General features: G+C 31.6%; 1 protein-coding gene across 1 annotated transcript; it reads right to left on the bottom strand.

Annotated features, from left to right (window-relative positions):
* Positions 1-589: 589 nt before the first annotated feature.
* On the bottom strand, positions 590-23,312 carry LOC148273705 (royal jelly protein-like protein). Its single transcript, XM_088238334.1, has 7 exons — positions 23,205-23,312; positions 17,688-17,890; positions 15,300-15,481; positions 10,909-11,073; positions 9,079-9,247; positions 4,894-5,078; positions 590-1,546 (listed from the first exon to the last, which is right to left on the bottom strand). The coding sequence occupies exons 2-7, from the start codon at positions 17,887-17,889 to the stop codon at positions 1,187-1,189; spliced, it is 1,263 nt and encodes a 420-aa protein (XP_088094460.1). The 5' UTR covers position 17,890; positions 23,205-23,312; the 3' UTR covers positions 590-1,186.
* Positions 23,313-23,720: the final 408 nt, after the last annotated feature.

Here is a 23,720-nt window from a genome sequence, read left to right as displayed (position 1 = left end):
GTCCTTTTTCTATTTCTTAAAATATTCGAAATTTTAAACAGCGCGAAATCGTTAGTCGTTATACACCAAAAGCTGAAGGTGTTTCTACAACGGAGAAGCATAGTAAACTGAAACAGTGTCTTAAACAGTTGTAACCTTTAAGACATTTTGAAAGAACGGGGATACTTAAAAACAACTGCGTTTCAATGAAACTGTTTAAAAATATGACTAGGGTAATTACTTATTTTAAAATATTTTTTACGTTTTTGCGCCATTCATCCCAACTCCATACAATACTGTCGGAATTCACATACAGTAATGAGGCACTTAAGTGAACAATTTCTTTTAAATGTTGGCTCTACCATTTGTATAAAAGGAATGCCAAATTTACTATGTGACTCAATTTTAGTGTACGCTCGCATAAACGTGAAGTAAAAAAAGACCGCCCGTATAATCAAATAATTAGAGCTGACAATTTCTTGTATTTGTTAATATTTTAACATGGGTAATTTATTAAAAATGTTACATTAATAATTAAGTACATGTAATACGCATATAATCCGTATCAAAACATAATTATAGGTATAAAATATATATAAATAAAAGGACATTTTGTGAATTTAAAGGTCTCTATTTGCATTTAATAAAAGTTTAAAGCTAAAAAATATTAATGTTATTCCATAAAATGAGGTTCCTATAAAATACTCGTACAGTAAATAATAATTTAAAAAATTAAAAAATGTTTCGGAAAATAAGTATTTTTTCGCTTCTTATTATCAAAAATTGAGCAACGGAAAAAAACTTATTTTTTTTTATTTGTAATTTAATATTTTATGCGACAGCGAAGCCAAAAAAATTATTTAAAATACTAAAATTGAGAACATTTTGGAGAGGGGGTGTCGCCCACTGCACTGAACTGTTATTTTTTAAACGTTTTCACGAAACAGCCTTATTTGTGAAACGGTAACTGTTATTGCCATTTTTATTTTAAAAAAAACCGAAATGCCCATCTCTACTACCAATGCAGTAGTGCACTAATGAGGATTGAATAGCACCAACAAAATGCATATAATGATGAAACTTATGTACCTTCAACCAGAATTTTAAGGGTTACATTGAAGTAAAAAATATAGTGTTAATTCTTTATTCCTGTAATCAGATATTCTCATTTTGATTCATTTTGAATTCCTCAATGCACGTATTGCGGTTAGTATCCCCCCGCGTTATAGCGGTCACATTTCGTTCCTTTAATTAAATCTTTGACTTTGGCGGTCAGGATCCTGAAGTTGACTTCTGTCGCGTTTATAAATCCAGTATGTATTTTCTGGTACCGGATGGTTACCGCCCAGAACTCCTCTTCTCCTAAATGATTGGTGACTACCTTCATCCCGCTCGGATATTGAAGAGTTGTCCGGTCCTGGGCAACGTAATGGAAGTTCTTGGGAGAAAACACCGTCGAAGAATCCCAGCAGGCGATGGCCGTCTCAGTACACAAACCGAAGTAAAGAATTCCATTGCGATCCATGGCTTCTGCTACCGATTGAGACGGACGCCGACCAGGCAATGTCTGAAATCAAACACGATTTAAACGCTATCAATTCATTTTATGGTTTCTAGGTAAAATAATTTCAAATTTACGGTAAGCCGTTATTTTGACTTAACTCTTAAAAGACTGTGGTAAATAATCCCTTTACGCGCACTGATGTAACATCGTGTTACCACGATTAAAAGACGGAATATTCTAACGTTCAGACATTCTAAAAAAAAACATGTAGACATAATGTTTAATAATTCCTTTTCCAAAATTTATGCAAATAAACATATCATTTATCTATACATATATTTAGCATATATTTAGCACTGTTGTAGAAAAATAAATTAAAAATCATAAATACGCCGCTTATATTATGCGCGTGCGTCCACCATCACTGTCATCACCGACTGAAGACTGGAATTGTTTAACACAACACCCACCAGAGAACAGTGTCTCTGTCTTCCTTTTTTTAAATTTTTTATTGGGGATATCAAAAGTAATACATGTAACAAAAATATAACAAATAAAATATACAGAGAATAAAACCAATGACAGATATTCACAGAAATACATTAAATACACATACAATACATACTAGTGTGTTTGTGTGAGTGTAAGTGAGTGAGAGGGTGAGTGAGTGGGTGTTATATTGAAATGAGGGTGGACATGTGTGTAAATATTGCACAAGTTTCAAGTGTCGAAAATATAAATATTAAGAATTAGAGATAAAATAAAATAAAATAAGATAAAATAAGACTTTATTATTGAAAGTATAAGACAAAAAAATATGTTTTAAGACGTGCATTTTAAATGTTATTTTTTTACAATCAAATGGACTAATAAGGGGAAAGTTCAAATTATATTCACGAGCAAAACGTATATGTGGAGAGTTCTGGGCATAGTTCGTACGAACTGCTGGCACATGAAATAGAGAGCTCGACGTGTGACAGTTGCGGTAGGGGACATTTAATGATAACTCCGACAAAAGAGCCGGACTATCAAGGCGTCCACTAAGTATGTCATGAAGCACCCCCATGTCTAATAGTAAGCAAGTGGTGTTTTTTGCAAGAAGACATATAATTGAGATCGGTATACCTGCATCTCCAGTTAAGATATCTAAGAAAGTCTTGTTATGAGTTTTATCTTTGTGCTCTCTCTTATACAGATGTGTCGTTGAATTAGTAGACCTTCATTCTTCGCGTAGCAAGGATAAATATTTTTTGTATAAACATCCAGCATAGTTAAATAAATTTTACTTTCGAAATCTGGTGTGAAAATATCCATTTGAAGATTACATAAAACAGGAGTTCATCTTTTAAAAAAATAAGAGAGATATATTAAATCTTGTATCCATGTCGAGTGTGACATCACAGCCACACAATAGTTAACGCATTTCAAGTTATACATACATCTCATATGTTCATTTTTATAAAAATTGCTCATTTATTTTGTAAAAGGGGGGTTATAATTCAGATTCGATCCAATCCAATTAAAATGTTAACAACTAGCTTTCTATAGGTGCGAAGGTTTTCACGATCACTGTTATCAATATGTTTCTTTACCCTGAAGATGGGTCCTGCAATGGTAGCCGAAACGTCGGAACAAATCCAACACTCACGGTATCACCCAAAAAAGAAACACATTGATAACTAGCTTTCTAATTTTAAATATTAAATATTTCCATAATGCGGTGGTCTGTTAACGTTTATTTTTATACGATTATTTTTAAATAAGCAAAATATTACGAATTAATATTTTAGTAACGGTATTTTTTTTTTCAAAGAAGTTTAAAATACGCATATTTTGAGTTTATTATTTATTTATAAATAATATTACACGTACATTTGTTGATTACAGATACACATTCATAGACACGTTTATAGTGAAAATTACCTAAAAATAGAGGTTTCATGTAATCAACATTTATTTTAAGTTTGAAGCCTTTTTAACAAACGGCACGTATTACGTTACCGCCTCAAACTTGTACGTAATGTTCGTAAGTCAAATTGACATGATTCCTTTTTTTTCAAACACGATAATTATAATGAAAACTTGGTTTTTAAACATTGATAAAACAAGGATAAAACATATTAGAATCGTAAGAATCCGCTCTCAACATTCAACATATTCTGCCTTTTTGCACCAAAACAGGCTAGAAGGCCTAATTACAGTGGTGAATTAACAGCACAGAACACCCAGGCTTGAGAAAAATAACTTTTTATTGTGTTATCACCGATAATCGAACCCGGAACCTTCCGCGTGTGAGTCAATCATCTTTCATCAACAAAGGCCGCTATTCTCCATTTGTAAAAATACCCTATTCCGGAAGACTTTATTATAACTAATTCATTGAAATGAATATTGTATATGTAACAAAGGTGGTCGAAGTTCGTTTTATTTCAATGTCAGTCCATGAGTGATAGTTTTTTAGTTATTTTTTCAAATTCAAATTGTGTCTTGGTTAAACCGTTATTGCATTTTTTTTATGAAATAAAATTAAACTGCATAATTCATAGTAGTTCAGGCAATCTATTTTTGAACAATATTTTAAGTTTGTCCAAATTTTTGTAGACAAGGACTGGATTCAACTCCCTGGGGAGCTGTATATATTAACATATTACAACAGAGATGAAGAACATTTAAGAAAATGTAATATAGAAGTCTAGGTATCTACAGGGCTTATGACCTGTCAATGGCTAGTTTAAGTGGCCACTTTACACACTGTGTAACATTCACCATTCTGCCCATATTTGAACATATATTCCTTCGATTATTTCATCTGTTGATGTTTGTGAAGTTAAAGAGCTGAAAAAAAGCCCTGTAGATGCCTAGACTTCTGTATTACCTTCTCTTAAATGTTCTTCATCTCTGTTATAATATGTTAATATAAACAGCTCCCCAGGGAGTTGAATCCAGTCCTTGTCTACAAAAATTTGGACAAACTTAAAATATTGTTCAAAAATAGATTGCCTGAACTACTATGAATTATGCAGTTTAATTTTATTTCATAAAAAAAATGCAATAACGGTTTAACCAAGACACAATTTGAATTTGAAAAAATAACTAAAAACTATCACTCATGGACTGACATTGAAATAAAACGAACTTCGACCACCTTTGTTAAATATACAATATTCAATTCAATGAATTAGTTATAATAAAGTCTTCCGGAATAGGGTATTTTTACAAATGGAGAATAGCGGCCTCTGTTGATGAAATATGATTGACTCTTCATCTCTTCATCTCTGTTGTAATATGTTAATCTATTTTTGATAAATATTTTATTGTTACTTCTAGAAGTACTTAAAAAAGATAGATTTAGATAATTCAGTCTATAAGTTTTCTGCATATGTTAATAAATATAGTGTGATAAAACTCACCGTGAATTTCGAAGACATGTTTTTCTTCGCGTTCCAAGCGTCTTCATCCAGCAAAGTGGAAGTTTTGACCTTCCCTTCCGTTACAGAAGTCAGAGGATGGTAGTAAAGGGTTCTCGGTTCACAATTTTCCTTGTAGGGAGACAAAGCAACTCCAGCGACGCCATTTTTTATTTCCACGATATCGCCTAAAGAATGCGAATAAAATATAATCCAACGAGTGCGTTATTCATCATAATCGATGTAAAAAAAAGGTAAATTGGGAAAACAGGAAAAATATGAACCAATTTCCAGACAAACAAGACATTCTTTTAAAAGATAATCCCATGATAAACCCATGCTTGCAAAAAATAATCGTGTCTTAAGACGTGAGTATTATATTTAATAAAATACAACGGAGAGCTGGCTCATAGTGTGAATTTAATAAATAATTAAACGATGATAAAATGAAACAAAAATATTAACTGTTTAATTTTGTTTTTCAAATAACATAAAAAGTATTCTTACTAATTTTGCATTTTAAGCGTATAAATAGACATACCTAATACATATTATTAATATTTAAAGCATTAACTTTCTGGTCAAAAATTTAACTAAATGTCATTAAATATTTGTATATAACCACTTACCGACTTTTCCATGTCTACCGGTTTCGAGACGCACCCATCTCTTTGTCAGGACACCAATTAAACTAACATGCAAACACGATATGCATTTTAATAAGCACACGCACTGATTAGAACAAACATGCAATGATTAAATTATGAAAAATTTATATGTTGTTTGAGAAATATTTGAAAAAGGTTTTTTGAAAAATAAATAGTTGAAAAGGCTATCTAAAATGCATGTCGTGCTGGTTTTATATTTTTGTGCAACAACTATGATGAAGGTGTATAGTGGGTTTTGCATGTTAGTTTGATTGGTGTCCTGGCGAAGAGACTGATGCGTTTAGAAACCGGTAGACATAGAAAAGTCGGTAAGTGGTTATATACAAATATTAAATAACATACTTATTACACATTATATTTTTTTTTACTAGCGATTGTCTGTTAAGACTGTAGTCTGATAAAAGGTAAGAATTTCAAGTTGCCGTTCTTTTAAAATCGCGCTTTTGAAAAAATGAAGGATTTTGATATTTTTTTCTGAAGGAATAAAATTAATAAATTAACAAAATAAAAACAATTATTATTGCCGTCGAATAGCTGGTATATATTTTACAGTTTCGCTAAAAACATACTGTAGAAAATAAATATTTAGATCAAATTTTCTCCTAAAAACAAGATATATAATTGCACATAAAAGTATTTGAAAAATACCAAAATCGGATGATTTCCTTACTTTTATCAGACGACAGCCATAAGCGTTTTCATTCATTACCATTTGCATCGTGATTACTCCAAACTATCCGAATCAATCACAATCGGAAGACACGAAATTTTAAGCTTCACTATGACGGTATAGTTGAAAACAAATTCTCCCGAGCGATCATGAAGATATACTACCTACCCTGAATTTTCAATTTTTAAGGTAAGTACATCGATATTTATTTATTCATTCAAAACTACACTAGTTTAAATATTTATGAACTTATTAAGGCTTTTTAGGCTATGCCCGTGTCAAGCCACAATAAATTACAATAAAAATACATAGTTAAATTAATTAGATCAAATTATAATGACATAGAATAACAATCTAGAAAAAAAAAGGTAAATGTAATAAATAATCAAATTCCAAAGAATTCAATGCAAAAAAGATAATCAGAAATAACTTTTAAAATATAAATTATACAAATTAAGAATCACACATAATCAAATATACAAAATAGTGGTATCATTAAAATCAACGAAATAATAGTAAAATATAGTAGTATTAAAAAAAAAAAATAAGAGTATCATTTAAATCAACAGAAAAAGAATATATATATAAAAGCATAAGTGAAATGATAATTGAGATATGTTTTCTAAAAACTCACTCAATACGTAAGAAATATAAGAAATAGGAGCAATAAATCATATGCCAAATAATAGTATGTACTAAATTAAATTATACAAAAATACATAATGAAAAAAATATAAAAATTTTCAATATATATAAAAAGTAAAAGTATGGAAGGAAAGCAGATTTGTAAATGTTTTATATGTACCGAGGGCTCAAGTACTCCACGGTACACATATCTCCGCATTAAAAGTGATAAAAAATACGTTCTACTGAGCATCTTTTGCTTTGAGATTTACATCAATTTAAAATCGTTTTAAGGTTGTTACTTTTTGTATAAAATAGAAAAGAGAATTTTTAATTTAATTTGGCATTTTACGCGGAGTAATGTTTTCAAATGACATCTGAGATGACGTTATAAAAACAGGTGCCGACTTGTTGGTTCACCATACCGAGGAAGGTACAGATAGTAGAGAAAATATGTATACCGTCTCGGTATGTACCGATCAGAGGCGGTTCCTTAGTATGTGCATAAGTGCAGTGCACTGCCAAGTAAAAATATGTGCAAACAAATGAGTAATTTATTGATAGCAAAGATATGTTATAGGTAGCTTCAACAAAACAGGGATTCGTTGCAATATTATACTCATAAACATCGTAATATTCAATACTAGCGCCAAAAGATCTAGCGAGATCGACTCTAGCGGACGATTTTCACATCTTGTCTACGCATGCGCAATCGTCCCTGTGCATGTTCTGTTTTGCACAATTCTTTACCCTAAATTTGTATGAAATATGTCATTTCTCCTAAGATCGTCATTTGAGGGAGATAGAGAACGCTTCATACTGGTGAATAGTGCGTTAGGAAGAAGATAATATACACACTCCGGGCATTGCCAACGCATGCGCATATTCAAAGTTTAAGTAGTACGAATATAGTTGATTTAGTATCCTATAACGTGCGTATAATGTTAGGCGAATTTAGCGTTCTTAGTTCCGATGCGCGGGCTGTTATTTGTCATACTATTGCCCGTTTATCACGTCAGACCGGCCATATTGTTATAATATTATTGAACTTAATATGCAAGTTACAAGTTGACAAAATGTAAAGATATGCACTGCCAATGTTTTCGGTCAGGAACCGCCAGTGGTAACGATTAGGTTTGCGTTTATAATTGCCCCGCTGTAGCTCAATCACAAATAACTATCGACGTGCTTAAAAACATGCTAAACATTTGAGCGATCACAATGAGCAATAATGAACATGCTTAAGTTATTGCAGACATAAGTCAACGCTCGTAGCGGTTTGTTTTTTTATTTTTCTTGTAAATAAATACAGTTTACTGGCGAAATATCGGCGTTTACTATAAAAAATAAGACAATATATTGCATTTGCAAAATAGTAAGGAGTATGTGATATAAAAAAAAGTGAACATAAAATTACAATTACTATGGCGACTGCTTTTCTTGACATTTGAATTGCCAACCGCTGGCTAAATGCAATAAATATCGTGAGTAATAAAATTAGCAGTTTTGGGATGTTGATGTTTTTTGTTGATACTTCTTAATAAATGGTATAAAAATTTCAAATTTCAAAATATGTTAAGAATAGTGTAAAAACTGTAAATGTTGTAAACAATTCACCAGTCTTGAAGATGCCTACTTAGGCGAAAGCGCTCGTTGGTCAAAATAATAAAAAGTAAAACCAAACGAAGAAGTTTCATTGATTTAATTTAATTTCATTATTTAAAAAATTTTCATAATCATTAGTTTTGGAATATTTTCCATATTTACACCGGTGAAATTTAAATTAGTGATTGTGCAGCAAGATTATACGTCACGAAACGCAAATATTTTGACATTTAATATAAAGTGTTCACGGGTGTTGCATTGTGATCGCGAATACGAAAAACAACCATGGTAAGATTCAATTCATTTATTTGAAATATAACATCTACATTACAAACATATATTCAATACGTACATATTATAAAAAAGAAAAAAAAATACATGAAAGAGACTCATGTCAAAGTAGTAGAAGATATTGTTATCTCGTCGCTTATTAGCACGACGATAGTTATTTGTGATTGAGCTACAGCCCTCCTTATTTCGTTTTGTCGATAATGGTTGTCTTAGTAGAAATATGGGTAAATAAACTATATTTTTTGTTTCTTAAATTATATAATGACATTTCACCAAGAATTTTCGTGTAAAAAAATAATTCTGATAGTGAGTGAAAGTTATAATTTTTACCTGCAATAGTGAAGTTCACCTTTGTTAGGTCTGGTTTAAATGTGTTATCAGTAACTTTCCAGATTTTATCATTTAATAAGCTGTATACATTAATCGAGTTGTTGTATATATCAGTTATATAAATATTGGTATCTTGACATCCCGCCTTCGGATCTTTGACATCCACTGCCTAGTTAACAACGTATGCATTAAATAGTAATAAGGGTATTAAAAAAAATATATATTTCAACAAAGAGGGAAAACATTTTTGAGAAGAGAATATGGAAGTCTAGGCATTTACAGGGCCTATGACCTGCAAATGAAATTTGGATGCTCAAACATGAGCAGAATGGTGAATGTTACACAGTGTGTAAAGTGGCCACAAATACTATTGATTAAAATAAAATAATCTATTGTAAGACGTCACTCCCCATTATGTACACAAATTGTTTATTTCTTTTACGTAATGGGAAACGTTAATGAAAATATATGTATTTGATTATTGTAAAAAATTGTATTTAGTTGTAATATTGTATTTTAATTTGTTTAATAATAAATAAAAAATAATTTTTAAAAATTAAAAACCAGCCAATGACAGGTCATAAGCCCTGTAAGTGCTAAGACTTCCATATTCTCTTCTCAAAAATGTTTTCCCTTTCTGTTGAAATAAATTTAAATATGAATATCTCCCTAGGGAGGAAATCCAGCCAGTCTGCAAGTATTTAGACATACCCAAACATTGTTGTATTTATTTTTATTCATTTTAATTTTTATTTACATACAATTATACAATTCATAAACATATAACATAAACAGTGTGGGATGAAGTTGGATTGGCATGGTTTAGCTCGAAGTCTTAGGTCTTTCGTTTTTATTAATATATTGAATACATTTATTGTTTCGCCCTTGTTTGTCTTTGCTAAATAGTTTTATGCTCTTTTTGTTCAGTTTCTTGTATTTATGTTTCTTAATGTAACTGTTGTAATTGGCTTAGGCCGTATATATAATAAATAAATAAATAAATAACGTCGAAGCATATTGCATTAAGGCAATTTCTCCCTACCTGCCCAATCCGTTCAATTTGAGAAAAGTACAAGTACATGGACATCATCACCATCATTCCCTTTCCGCATCTAATGGTGCATAGGGCACTGCATTGGTACACCAATCGCAGCGTGTCTTGATGATTTTTTTATTACAAGAAGGTAATATGATCAATCCTAAGCTTCAGATACCAGCCCAGGAACTATGAAATATTTTGGTTTGAAATAATTATTTCATATCAATTAAGTCGGGAATCGAACCCGAGACCTCTCGCATGGTAGGCAAACTCGTTGACCATTACGCCACGAGGCCGACTGACAAAATGGACATAGTTTAGGTAATTATACAGAATCTTATAATTTTATACAAAATTTAAAACAAAAATTAATTAAAAATTTACACTATTCTATGAAGAGACGAGAGAAGAAGGGGCGTCTCTAACATTAGTTGGTAGATTATTCTACAATCAAATTAGCAATCAAATTAGACCGGTGAGTGAGTATTAAAAGGGTTCTCTCGTTACTAGAACGAAGAGATAGTCCATGTTGTGAAAGAGGTTGGAAGAGCTCTCTCAGATAAACAGGCGCAATGGGATTATGTAAAATATTGTGAAGAAATTATAGAAAGTGAATGTTTCTTTATGCCTGATACTGAGCCAGTGGTGATGCGAGCGGTATTCGATTATGTGGTCAAATTTTTATACAAAAAGATTGCAACTTAAAAAAACACAGTCACAAAATAGCATAATGTACAAAGACTAAAGACCTGACTACAGTAAACGTATAATAAATAATTTCCAGCACTTACTATTGAGGCCATAAGAGTATTATTTCCAGCAATATCGGGACCAATGCGATACCTTTTGATGAGTTCATCAGTTTTAAGATCGAATACCAAAATTTGAGGTCGGCACACTACATTTCCACCAACTTTTCCTGTGTCAACAACCCACAATCGAGAACATTCGTCAATCTGAAAGAAAGTAGCATGTATATAAAATTTGCATTAAATAGATAATATAAAATCAATATCAGCCTATGATTATGCATAGGCAAAATCCATGAAAATAGTATTGGATCATACGTGACTTAATTAATGATTAATGTTGGAGAAGTGACACACTGGTGTTTTTTTAAATTATGTTTTTTATTTGTTTATTCACACAAATACATATATAAGGTGGCGCAAAAGTCATCACCTTATCGGAAGATGGCATAACTTTTGCAAATGGCAGCAATTGTGAGTTCTGCTTTGACATTTGTGAATTAAACAGATACAAAATACACGCCAACAAGACAGGAATGAATTTAGGCGCAGATTTTCTGGTCGTCCAACACCAACTGGATAAGCACTGCGTCGTTAAGCCGCTCGCCTAGAAGTGTATGGGACAACATAAGATGCTGCCAGGTATGGCTGGCCCCCGGAGCAGCCGTTTTGCTGAGAATATCCCGGCTGTGGCTGAAGATGTCGCTGAGGATCCCGGAGTATCGACCAGACGACGTGCCACGCAATTGGGCATCAATCGGCGGTATTTACAGAGAATTTTGGGATTGGAGAACATGTGGTTCCAACAGGATGGATCAACGGTGCATACTGCACGAGCCACAACTAATATTCTTAGGGCTGTATTTCCGGGTCACTTAATCTCTCATTTTAGTGATTTACACTGGCCGGCAAGATCCTCCGATTTAACCGTTCCTGACTTTTTTGTGGGGTTTCTTGAAGTCAAGAGTGTATGTTAACAAGTCTCAGACTCTTAAAGTACTCAAAGAGAATATCCGTCAAGAATGCGAGAACCTAGCGCCGGAAGTTCTAGAAAAATTTAAGGAAAATGCCATAAATCGGCCCATATGGTCATCATAACTCGTTAGTGCGAAGTAGACTCAAGAGTGGCTCGATGATTTGGGGACCGTGTAAGTTGAAGTACTCTTTTATGGTGGAGAAGGTTCAGAAGAAATTTCTTCGGTTTCTCTACATGAGGAAGTGTTGATATTATCCATGGCTTTATTCCACTTAGTTTCTCCAGGGTATGCTCGATTACAGCAGGTTGAAGACTAGAAGGAATGTGTATTTAACTACGCCCTTCTTTCGATTGTTGCGCAGTATTATTGATAACCCTGAAATTATGCGGAGCATTAGCTTTTATGTTCCGGATAATTACCTTAGACAGCGTCAGCATAGATTGTTTTACATTCCGAAATACAGGACCAACCTGCCAATGGTTATGCCTGTTGGAAGGGCTATGTTGAATAATATTACTTCGGACATTGACATTTTTCACGTCTCTGAGGGAGTTTTTAGTTACAAGATTCTTTTACTTTTTAACATATTATTCTCTGGATATTATGTATACTTACGTGTTTTTTTATATATACCTAATTTTACCTCATTATTTTAATTATTTCTATATGTATGAATTAAGATATTTCATTTTGTAATGTATGAATAAGTATAATTGAAAATTGAAAACAATTCTGGTGGCGGCCCCTAGGCCGATATCATTTTCTCAACTTAATGAAAAAAACGTCAAGATATTAAATAAACACAATCCAAAAGCAGAATCAAAATTGTTCATTTATAAAAAAAATTATAGTCAAAGAACATCGGGTGACAAATTCTGCCCCACCTTATATTACAAAAAAAACTTATCTAAAACTTTCGATATTACAATAATATCAATGAAGCTTCAAATATACTGTAATAAAGTAACTTTGTTTTTCATTTGTACCACATTATTTTTTATAATTTAATTACTAACTAGTTTCGGCAAAACACCAAGCCTTCTTCGGGGCTAATTACAAACTAACATGATTTATATTTATACGGTGAAGGTAGAGTAGATGTGGCTAAGAGAGAAAAAGGGAGGGAGAAACTAAGGGTTTATGTGTGGATTGGAGAGAGAACATATTCAGAATGCTTAAATTGATTTGATTATTGATAATTTTTCAATTGTTATTTACTGCCATTCTAATTTCTAAAATTTCTAAGTTATTGATTGTACTTCCTTTTTTGTTTATGTGGAAAATTTAAATACCATCTTGAAAGTTAAATGCGTGATATTTTTAAGAACATGTTCTGCAAACTCCAAAATATGTTTTAAGACATATCATATGTTTAGAGTTGCTAGATAAGACAGCTCAAAATCAAACGTAATGTTGTAATAAAATTACTTTATTTTTTATCAGCAAGTGCCTAAGTAGACTATCCTTAAGTCCAGTCTTATTTATTTATTTTATCAACATAAACGGCAAATCTGCCTTTGACAAAAATTTATAATACTAACATATTTGGCTTAATATTTGTTTTTATTTTTTTTAAAACATGAATTTCCTTATACCCAAGATTTATACAAAAAAAATATCTAAAAATTATACAGCATATTCAGTAGAAAGTTAAAAAAATTCAAGGATGAATGTTAAAAACAAAATTAAATAATAAAACATTCTACAATAATACAACAGGAAAATCATAAGTATTGTTTCATACAGCTGGGCAAAGTGAATAAAAAACTGTATATATTATGAAATACATGAATAAATAAATATAATTACCATTCACCATCTTTGAAAAAGTTCAAAAGGTTTGTTCTATGGGAACAATACCCTACACTAAATATATCAGATACGTGGTAATAACTATTGTTGAGTTCATGAAGTCTGTTTAATACGGCATTACAAGTATACACTGTCCGTGAATTGTTGTTACAAAACGGTGGCACCTGTCTAGTCATTCTTCCAGGCACCCTGAAGTTGATGAGAGATAATAGTTCAGGGCAATCCCATATTGAATTTTCAATTTTGAATAAATTTAAACCGTTTCTAATTTTTCTTCTATCGTTAAGTTTTAACAAATTTAATGTTTTTAGTAAAAAATCGTAATTCAAAAATTCATGACTGATTCTAAGTTTAAAATTTAAATACCGTAAGAATTTTTTTGGACTCTTTCAAGAAATTTTGGTGACAGTTGTAGTAAGGAGTCCATATTGTAGAGTTATACTCAAACTGGCTACCCCTACTTAGGCAAAAGCGCTCGTTTGTCAATAAATAAACCAGTCAAACTCAACTCAGAAGTTTGATAGTTTGCATAACACATTAACATTAACTGGACGTAGTTATGCAGAAAACATCCAGCCCTCAAAATAGTAAAAATACGTTTTATGCCGGTTTTGATAAATCAAACAACAAACAAACTATCACGCCGTTTCCCCGTAGGGGTAGGCAGAAAGGATAGAACGCCATATCACTATATCTTGGCATACAGATTTCTCTACATTTATACATCTTCTCATGCACGCACGCTGATTATTCCTACTTTTTACATGTCCATCTTCAAATATTCGATGCACTTGATTGTGCCATGTCTTTCTCGGTCTTCCTCGTTTTCTGCATCTATCAACATTCGCACCGTAGATCCTTTTGGCCGTTCTTTCGCTGTCCATTGGCTCTACATGTCCAAACCAACGCAGCACCCCTTTCTTGATTCTGTTGATAATGCATGTCTCAGCCTTACACACTTCACGGATCTCGACATTTGTGCATCTATAATACATCGTTTTACCACACATTCGCCTGAGGAATCGCATTTCGACAGCATTTAACCTACTTTCATCATCATTTTTCCAATTCCATACTTCGCTCCCATACATAAGAGTTGTCACTAGAACTCCGTTGTGAACTGCTAGTTTAGCCTCTAAAAGAGTTGCATAAAACAGGCGAACCACTTGGAAGTTTTTAAAGTTAATATAACAGTGATAGACGTGATGTGGGTTATAAATTGCTTCAATTGGCAAAAAAAGTATAGCACTTGGAGTTTGGACGTTTTCAGCACATAAAGATATCGTAGTATGCTATCGAAACCAAAATTACTCATTTACAGCATTTTGAGGGTTGTACACTTTCTGCATAACTACGTCCCTTTGAGTTTTGTGACGGTATCCGCAATAAAACGTCATCGTCATTATTTTCCCATCCTCGTCCAGTGGTGCAAGAGCAACTGCACCGGCACTCTAATCGCAGCCTTTCTAGATACCTTTTGTTACCTGGAAGGCAAGGTGATCAGTCTCGCGTTTCAGATACCAGTCACCTTTTTCACTGCCCCATTAACTGCTTCGAAATAGAATACATGGTAAAACACATTTTGAACGCCTTGTTGATTTCTTATGACGCAAATCTCCGACATATACGAGTATCACCACTTACCATCATTCTTAAAACAGAGATGATACCGTCACAGTTTGTCGTCTGATTGACGTGCCAGGAGTAGTCAGGGTAAGGGCGCACTAACGGTCCACCTACTCCCATTTCTGAAGTCACCACCCCCAAAGTCATGGGGCGTCCACCAGCAAATCGTGGAATGGCGACGAAGATTCTCCGCTCGCCGCCTGGCATAAAATAATAAACAATTATCACTGACCGACATTGATTTTGTTACAAGAACTGTTCTTACTGATTCTGTTTTTTTTTGTAATTACATGTTTTATTAAATAATGTTTCTTTTTTGGGTGATACTGTGTCTGTTGAATTTGTTTCGAATTGCTGGAGCCATCTTCAGAGTATACTGAGTGTATTGCAGAAAAAAAGTATGTGTTTAAGTACTAGTAATTTGTACCGTATCGCAGTCGGCAGTAGGCACATTTTTATTCATTTTTGTAGTGTGTAGTGCTGGAAACCATGTTGAGTTTAATTTCAGCCCGTCGTCTTTGTGTATGTTATTTGGGTGTCTGTGTATTTCAATTGCCTCTAGTAGTATTCGTGCACTGTAATTACTGGGTGTGTTCCGCTATTGCAGATTTGTCAGGATGCCCAAGTTTACACGCTATTTTGTGTTCGTCAATCCTTTTCTTTGCTATGCGCCCTGTTTGTCCTATGTACACTTTATTACATCCTTGGCAACTTAGTTTATAAACAGCTTCTGTTTCCAAAGGATTCTTATCTTTTGGGTTCGATAAATGATTCTTTATTGTTCTTTATGTTTTATTCTTCCCTAATTTTTGTAACCGCTTAAAAAAAATTGCTTTAACTCTGTATTTTTATTTCCTCAAAAAAGTATAAGTTTCGATAAATCTGATTTCGGGCGATAATTAGATGATTTGAGAATTCCTGACCATTGGTACCTGAAGTTGAAGGGTTTTATGCACTCTTGGGAATGACGTGCATTATTTTCTGTTTTTTTTTTTTACAGTTATTCGTTAAGTGAATATCTATTGCAACTTGTATAATACTTTCACTTCGGGTATATAGTTAGAGATTAGGATGAGGTTTGGGCCTCACAAATCTGCTGTTTATCATGTGTTGAGAGATTTCACCAAGACATTAGCCATATTGAATCGCGCTACCGAGGAAAATGGAACCAAATTATGCTTGCTTTGGACCTTCAAAGATACATAGCAGCAATGAAATACACGCAAAATCAAATGAAAATATGTTCGTAAATAAATTATTATATTATTTTGAACTTCTTTCATTCCCAAAAAAAATAAATTTACCAAATTTCTAACGCGTTAAACTCTAAAATCAAATTTGCTGAAAAAAAATGAAAAGCAGATTCAGAATATGTAAGAAAAACTTCATAAGAATCACCTTCTTAAGCTCAGTGTTATTTTGCAACGGTGATAATACCTATAATCAAAAACAGCAATTTCCAGGTGTGTCACCTTTGTTTTTCTTCGACGCCATTACACTATTAAAATATTGTATCTACCTTCCACAATAATTATATAGGACACACTATAAAATTTCTATCAAGAAGTGCACAATGCAGGTTTGAAAAAAAGACAATTGTAAAAGAATGAACAAATAATTAAAAATGCTGTTTTTATTTATACTTTTTGTTCTCTATTACATAATATAATTTCATTTATAATAAATGTAATTTTTTTTAATGTATTTTTCCGTAAAATAATTTATCCAAGTCAAATATTTGTAATAATGTGCTTTAAAATAATGAATATAAAATAAATATTTCAAACGCGTTTTATACACAATATTTGTTACATAGCCAATTTCAAATAATAATAATCATGCTTTATTAACAAAAAATTACAATTTCTTTCTCTACTACAATAATAGATTAAGGTAATAGATTTTTCTGGATTAAGTCTAATCTGCCTAACTAAGTACAACCTGTTTTAAGGCAGACAATTTTATGCAAAAATAATCAATAACATTACCTACTAGTTAATTTACTATTACAATTGTACAATATTCATTTATATCATTTATTATTTAAGAATGTATTTTAAGTTAATTTAAAGTAAGATTACCTACTAGTTAATTTATTATAGAGTTATACAATATTTAAATATACAATTTATTATTTAAGAATATTTTTGAGAAAGTTATCCGATTTTTCTTTACCTAGATCCAGTAACCATTTTTTTACAAATTTATTTAATTGAATTCGGGTCATGGTTTTGTAATATTTAGGTAACATATTGAATATTTTGGGGCCCAGAAATCTGAAATTTCTTTGCCCGAATTCAGAGTTAAAAACTAGTTTTAAAACTCCGAACGTAGGGAGTTATTGTTTTGCTTATGATGTAATAAATTTGATAGCTTGATTTATTAACACTTATCAAAAGGACTTACTGGGTTTATAGTGCACATCAACGTCTAGAATATAAGAAGTCCCCTTTTTGTACTCTCCGGTTTTCGTCATATTTAACTTGAATTTTTCGCTGGGAAAATAAAATTCCATGTCCTTCCATTCCTTAACCACTTTAAGGATGTCCTTCGGGTAGACGCATTGTAAAAGTAGGAAAAACCCTACCAGCTTAACAACAACGTTCATCCTTGCAAAATAAATAAATAATTTTAAAATATATAATCTTGATATATTTTATCTAATTAGTTTTTATTTAGGCACGTATTTTATTGACATTTTATAAAAATTAAGAAATAATTTACGTTCCTACAAACAATAAAATACGACTAATTAAATACAGGTATTTTTTTTTTTTACTGCCAAAACATAAATAGTAATTACATTAACCAATCTTAGTAAATATTAGTATACAACCACTTACCGACTTTTTATGTCTACCGTTTTCGAGACGCACCCGTCTCTTCATTAAGACACTCACTACATAAATTTATTGTTTCTTCGTAAATTGAAGAAAATAAGAAATTGTAACGATCAAAGTGATATATTTGACAACTTAATGGTGCATCAATAACGATGCAATGCGTGTCCATCGAGGCATATTAGGAGAACGTCACGTAGCTTTAATATTCGCATTAAAAATCACATGAAATGTTTAAATAATATTTTTTTTCAGAGTTTGCCAATCATCTCATAAACTCAAATTGCGAGTTTAATAGGGATACAGAGGTTTAATTTTTCATTCAAATACTAAAAAATGGACATAAATTAAATAACATAGAAGTGTTTTACATTTAAAAAGCTTTAAAAATTATATTCCTTGCATAAATAATCAAATATCGTTTTAATAAAGCTCACTTTTTTATTAAAAAAATAAACCAATCGCGTTACTTTTAACTTCTTAGCCCCTCCTCTCCCCAACCCCCCCGCCCATTTATTCTCCAACACACTACTGAATATTATTGACCTATTTTTAGTGCATGTTTGATCTCGGTGGTGTTTACATCCTCTTTAACTCTGCATGTAATTTATGTTTTTTTCGTAAATACTATGTACCTACACTATGGTTATGGTACGGGTGAAAGTGTATTTCAGTATTTGCGTGTTGGTGTAGTGAATGTCCTGACGATGAGATGGGTACGTCTCGAAACCGGTAGTAATATTTACTAACATTAGTAAAAATATTTGATCACAAAATTAATGATTTAAACATAAATAATAGTAATCATATTTGTATAACGCTTCTACCAGGCCCCATTTACGTTTAATAAAAATAGATATATTACTTCTTTACTACAAGTTTGTGCATTTTCAGTTTTAGCAAATATTGGGATGCCCTCAACATATTTTTCAAAAGAGAGTCAATCGCTATATATATGCAAAATATTGTAAATATTTATGTGAGATTAAGATGCTAATTGAAATTATATGTCCTCGGGTCATTTATTTGTTGTAATGACAATGGCTTGAGCTTCAATAAGGTACGGTACAATGGAACGTCAACAGAGATATCTTTAGTTTCCAAAAACTTTGGGATTGCACACTACAGTAAACTGATATTTTTGAAACGAATTCACGAAACAGCTTAATTTGTGAAACGGTAACTGTTATCGCCACTTTTGTTAAAAAAAACGAAATACGCATCTCTAAATTAAACGTGTCTAAAAACATATTTCATACAATTTTTTACTTTTTCGTACAGAAAATTAAGATTTACTTTGTGGACAAATAAAGATGATACGGGCTTTGCGCCTCGATTCATTGGAAAATTAAAAGACTGAAATCTTCAGTTGTCAGGCACAGTGGCGCAGTTGGTTGGATAACCAACTGTGAAACTGGCGCCGCGGGTTCGATTACCGCCAGTTGCAAGAAAAAAATTAAGAATGATTTTTTATCATAGCTTCCTTCCATATTCTCTCTATTCCACCTGCTGACAAGCCTCGAAATAGAGGCTTAGTGGGTTATTCCTTTAAAATATTATTACTTAATTAAAAAAACAATATGCTTAAGTATCATCGTCGGTAACCTGTAATTAAACATGTTTTTCTTTTTAAAATATTTTTTATTTAAATTTAAAACATATAATACATAATACATAATTTTATGTAATATTCCCAAAGAGTTTTTGTAAAAAACTTATTTAAGGACATGCAGATAACAATATTTATTTACAGATGTTTTTATATTTTAAACTATAACATTAGTAACAAAAGTAGAATAAAATTTATGATACTCTACAAATAAAAATGGTATGAAAAAGTTCCAAAAAATTACAAAATAAACATAATACAATGTATGAAAATGAATTAAAAATGATGTATCCTAAATGATTTTTTTAATCTAAATATTACATTTTTCCTGATGAAAATTCGGTTGTTAACTTCCCACTGTTGTAAGGGGCCTGATACCTCTCAAATTAAAAAAAAAATGTATCAAGTGTAAAGAAGGATTTTTTTAATCGATGCATACTATTCTGTAAATTTGTTAGGCGCATGAATATATTTATTTAACATTTTATGTACACGTCAAGACGGGCGTATTACCTTAAGGCAATTATTAGGTACATTAATAAATATTTTCATTGTTAATTTGAACATATATAATATCTTAGTAGATAAAACACGGGAGTCTACTTTTTGCCGTTTTGAAGTTGAAAATGCAGAAATTATCGCAATAAGGTATTTAAAACAATTATTTAAGCAATTATTGAACCACACGTTAACTACTGTTGTAGCATTTTATTTTTATCAAACAAAGAAAACATAGATAAACTAACTGTATTACAAAATAAAGCCTTTAGAATCATTTTGAAAAAAAACAGATACACGAGGGTAAAGTCGATGGTAAATGAAATGAAATTATTAACATATAAACAAAGAATATTTTTCAATACAATGATATTTGTTCATAAAATTATAAACTCTAATAAAAAAACAGAATTTTGGAAAAAAATTGATCGGAACCAGCATGAACACGATCACAATACTAGAGAAAAGAACAAAATTAGACTTCCATTTAGGAAAAAGGCAAAGTCACAAAATTCAATTTTATTTAAAGCAATTAGAAAGTATTACGAAATGGAAAACAATATTTATGAAGAAAAAAACATATCAACATTTAAAATAATGGTCAAGACATATGTGATAAACAATTTATAAATTAAATATATTTGCAATGTTATTATTGGAACACACATAACAATGTGTATGATATGTGTGCCCTACTTTAAGATTTAAATATATAAAAAAAGTGTAAAGAAGGATTGTTTTAATCGATTCATACTATTCTGTAAATTTGTTAGGCGCATAAATATATTTATTTAACATTTTATGTACACGTCAAGACGGGCGTATTACCTTAAGGCAATTTCTAGGTACATTAATAAATAATTTTATTGTTAATTTGAACACATATAATATCTTAGTAGATAAAACACGGGAGTCTACTTTTTGCCGTTTTGAAGTTAAAAATGCAGAAATTATCGCAATAAGCTATTTAATACGTGAATAAAACACAAAAAGTTCATATTGTCATAAAAACGCCTCCTTCAGTTGAAATAAACATCTAAAGTCCACTTTGTTTCGACGCAAAAAACGATGGATGTGTAATGTCACCATGGTTGCTTAATATATGCATGGACAACTGTATGAAAGAGATATAATGTATGATTATTGGAGCAAAAAATGAATTATTTTTTGGTAAGCTTCTTGTTGTATGCTGATGATGAAGTTCTGTTAGAAAGCAGCAACGAGTCAGAACAAAAAATAGTCTCTAAAATGTATGATGTATGCCTGGAGAGCGAATTGGCGATGAACGGAAGTAAGTCAATAGTGATGGTGTTTGAAAGGGGAAGTGAGGTTACTAACTGCATAATAAATGTAAACAACGAATGTCTTGAACAAGTAGAAGAACTTGTGTATCTAGGAAACATGTTTTCAAGGGATGAAAGAATAGAAAAAGATGTTGAAATGAAAATGAATGCTGGCAACAAAATGAACGGAGCACTAAGCACAGTAATTGCTAATAAAAATATGTCAACCGAAGCTAAACTGGCAGTGCACAACGGAGTTTTAGCCCCAACACTTATGTATGGAAGTGAAACATGGAACTGGCAGAGGAAGGATGAAAGCCGAGTGAACGCGATTGAAATGCAATCTCTTAGACGAATGTGTGGGAAATCAATGTATGACAGGGTTACGAATGATGAAATCAGGCGAGAGTGTAAATCTGAGTCCAGTAGAATTGATAAGATTAAGAAAGGGTATTTAAGATGGTTTGGTCACGTAGAACGAATGGACGAAGAAAGAATGGTAAAACAAAAATATATGGCGAAAATTAACGGTAACGTGTAGTAGTAGTAGTAGTAGTAGTAGTAGCGAAAAACATCAGTAGCCCCAAATATGGTCGTTTAATATAATATGTAAAATATAATATTTTTTTACATTGAAAGTTCTTTATTGATTGAAATTATCTCATCTGGTTAAAAAAAATTAATGTTTTGGAAATCGTGCAATGACAAAATCTTATTTCCTGAACATTTTGTTTGTTGGGACTCCCGCGGTTTATCCTTTAAGGTACAGATATATTAAACTAAAATTAACTAAAAATCTTCCCTTTACAATGAAGAGAGAAGGGATGGAAAGGAAAGAAGGAGGAAAAATTAAAAATACAAATATTCAGATATTGGCATTTCAATATTGAATATTTAAATGTAAATAAAGAAAATGCGTCTCTGATTTTAGTGGGTAGATTATTCTACAATCGAGCAGCTTGTACTGTGAAAAAGCAGGTGGAAAAATAAGTTCCTTATAAAATACAATTTCAGTTAGAATTCGATTTTTTCTGGGTATTTGAAATATTTTAGGCAAATGAAAAAATCCACCATTTAAAAAAAATGGTTTTTCCAATTTATAATTTTTATTTATTTATTTTTTAAACGTTTATGTACATTACAAAATATTTCAATGCATACATAAAACGAAAAAATTAATACTAAAATTTAAATATACAAAAATGGGAAAATAAAAATACCCAGCAATTATAGAAAAAGAATGCTATCCTCTCTGAACTTTTTATCACTGATATGAAAGATGTCGATATCCGAAGAGATACGGTTGAGTAAAGACATTGCTCTTCCTACTTGCATTACCATCGGCAGGTTGGATCTGCAAGCAGGAAGGTAAAACAGCTTAAGCTGTCTATGTCTAAGGTAGTCATTAGGAACATAAAGAAAAATATTCTCCGTTACACCTATGTTGATTGTAATACCACGGATCAATCGGAAAAAATACATAAGCAAGTATGCATTTCTTCTTTTCACAAGTACAACCACGGATAATATCCGCACTCTCTTAAGTAAAGATACCTCAGAAATTTCTTCTGAACGATGGCTGGAGATGTCCAGCAAAAGAGCATTTTGCGTGACACGTGTATTTTTCCATTTCAATTGCGTAGTTTACAAAATAAATCAGTAGAAATAACGTATCTTGTGTTGTTTTTCTTACCTGCTAAAACTTTATTCTTAATGTGAAAACCTTAATGTCTGAATAGATCACAAATCACAACCCTCACAGAAATTGTGATCTATACTGGCCAAATGTAGAATATGTTTTACTTGCTGAATATTAAATGTTTAGTTGGAGTTTTAAAAATTGAATCAGGGTTGGCTCTAAAAACCGTTTTTAATATTATCCGCGTTCAATACGATTTTGCATGTCCAATTAAGATCTGAGGAACGGAAAAAATCAGACATTTAAAATAAATAGACGCGTTATTATTATACTAAGTCCATCTCAGATTAAGCATATATTGCACAGCTCTCAATAACTTGAGGAAAAAAGGTAGCAAATCACGATATACATGCAAATACATGTGAAAAAAAAAGCAAATAATTAAAATACCATCGAATTTATGTAGCAGCTGTAAATAATACATTATTTGAACAAAGCAGGAGTAATGTTGAAAATGTTTATTTTTATTTTAAATTTATTTCAACGGAGAGGGAAAACATTTTTGAGAAG

This window comes from Micrasema longulum, unplaced genomic scaffold (assembly GCF_059751315.1).
Source record: "Micrasema longulum isolate JH-2025_06_02 unplaced genomic scaffold, ASM5975131v1 h1tg001863l, whole genome shotgun sequence".
NCBI lineage: Eukaryota > Metazoa > Arthropoda > Insecta > Trichoptera > Brachycentridae > Micrasema > Micrasema longulum.
The sequence above is the reverse complement of the archived record's forward strand: the minus strand, read 5'-3'. Positions and strand labels throughout refer to the sequence as shown.

What these genes read in the sequence shown, in the direction of transcription:
- LOC148273705 (XM_088238334.1), bottom strand. Translation starts at nt 17,889, where the DNA reads ATGAACGTTGTTGTTAAGCTGGTAGGGTTTTTCCTACTTTTACAATGC. An exon ending in TCTCTGTTTTAAGAATGATG is followed by an intron (nt 11,074 to 15,299) that starts GTAAGTGGTGAT and finishes ACTTTCTTTCAG; the next exon opens with ATTGACGAATGTTCTCGATT. An exon ending in GGTGAACTTCACTATTGCAG is followed by an intron (nt 5,079 to 9,078) that starts GTAAAAATTATA and finishes CGCATTCTTTAG; the next exon opens with GCGATATCGTGGAAATAAAA.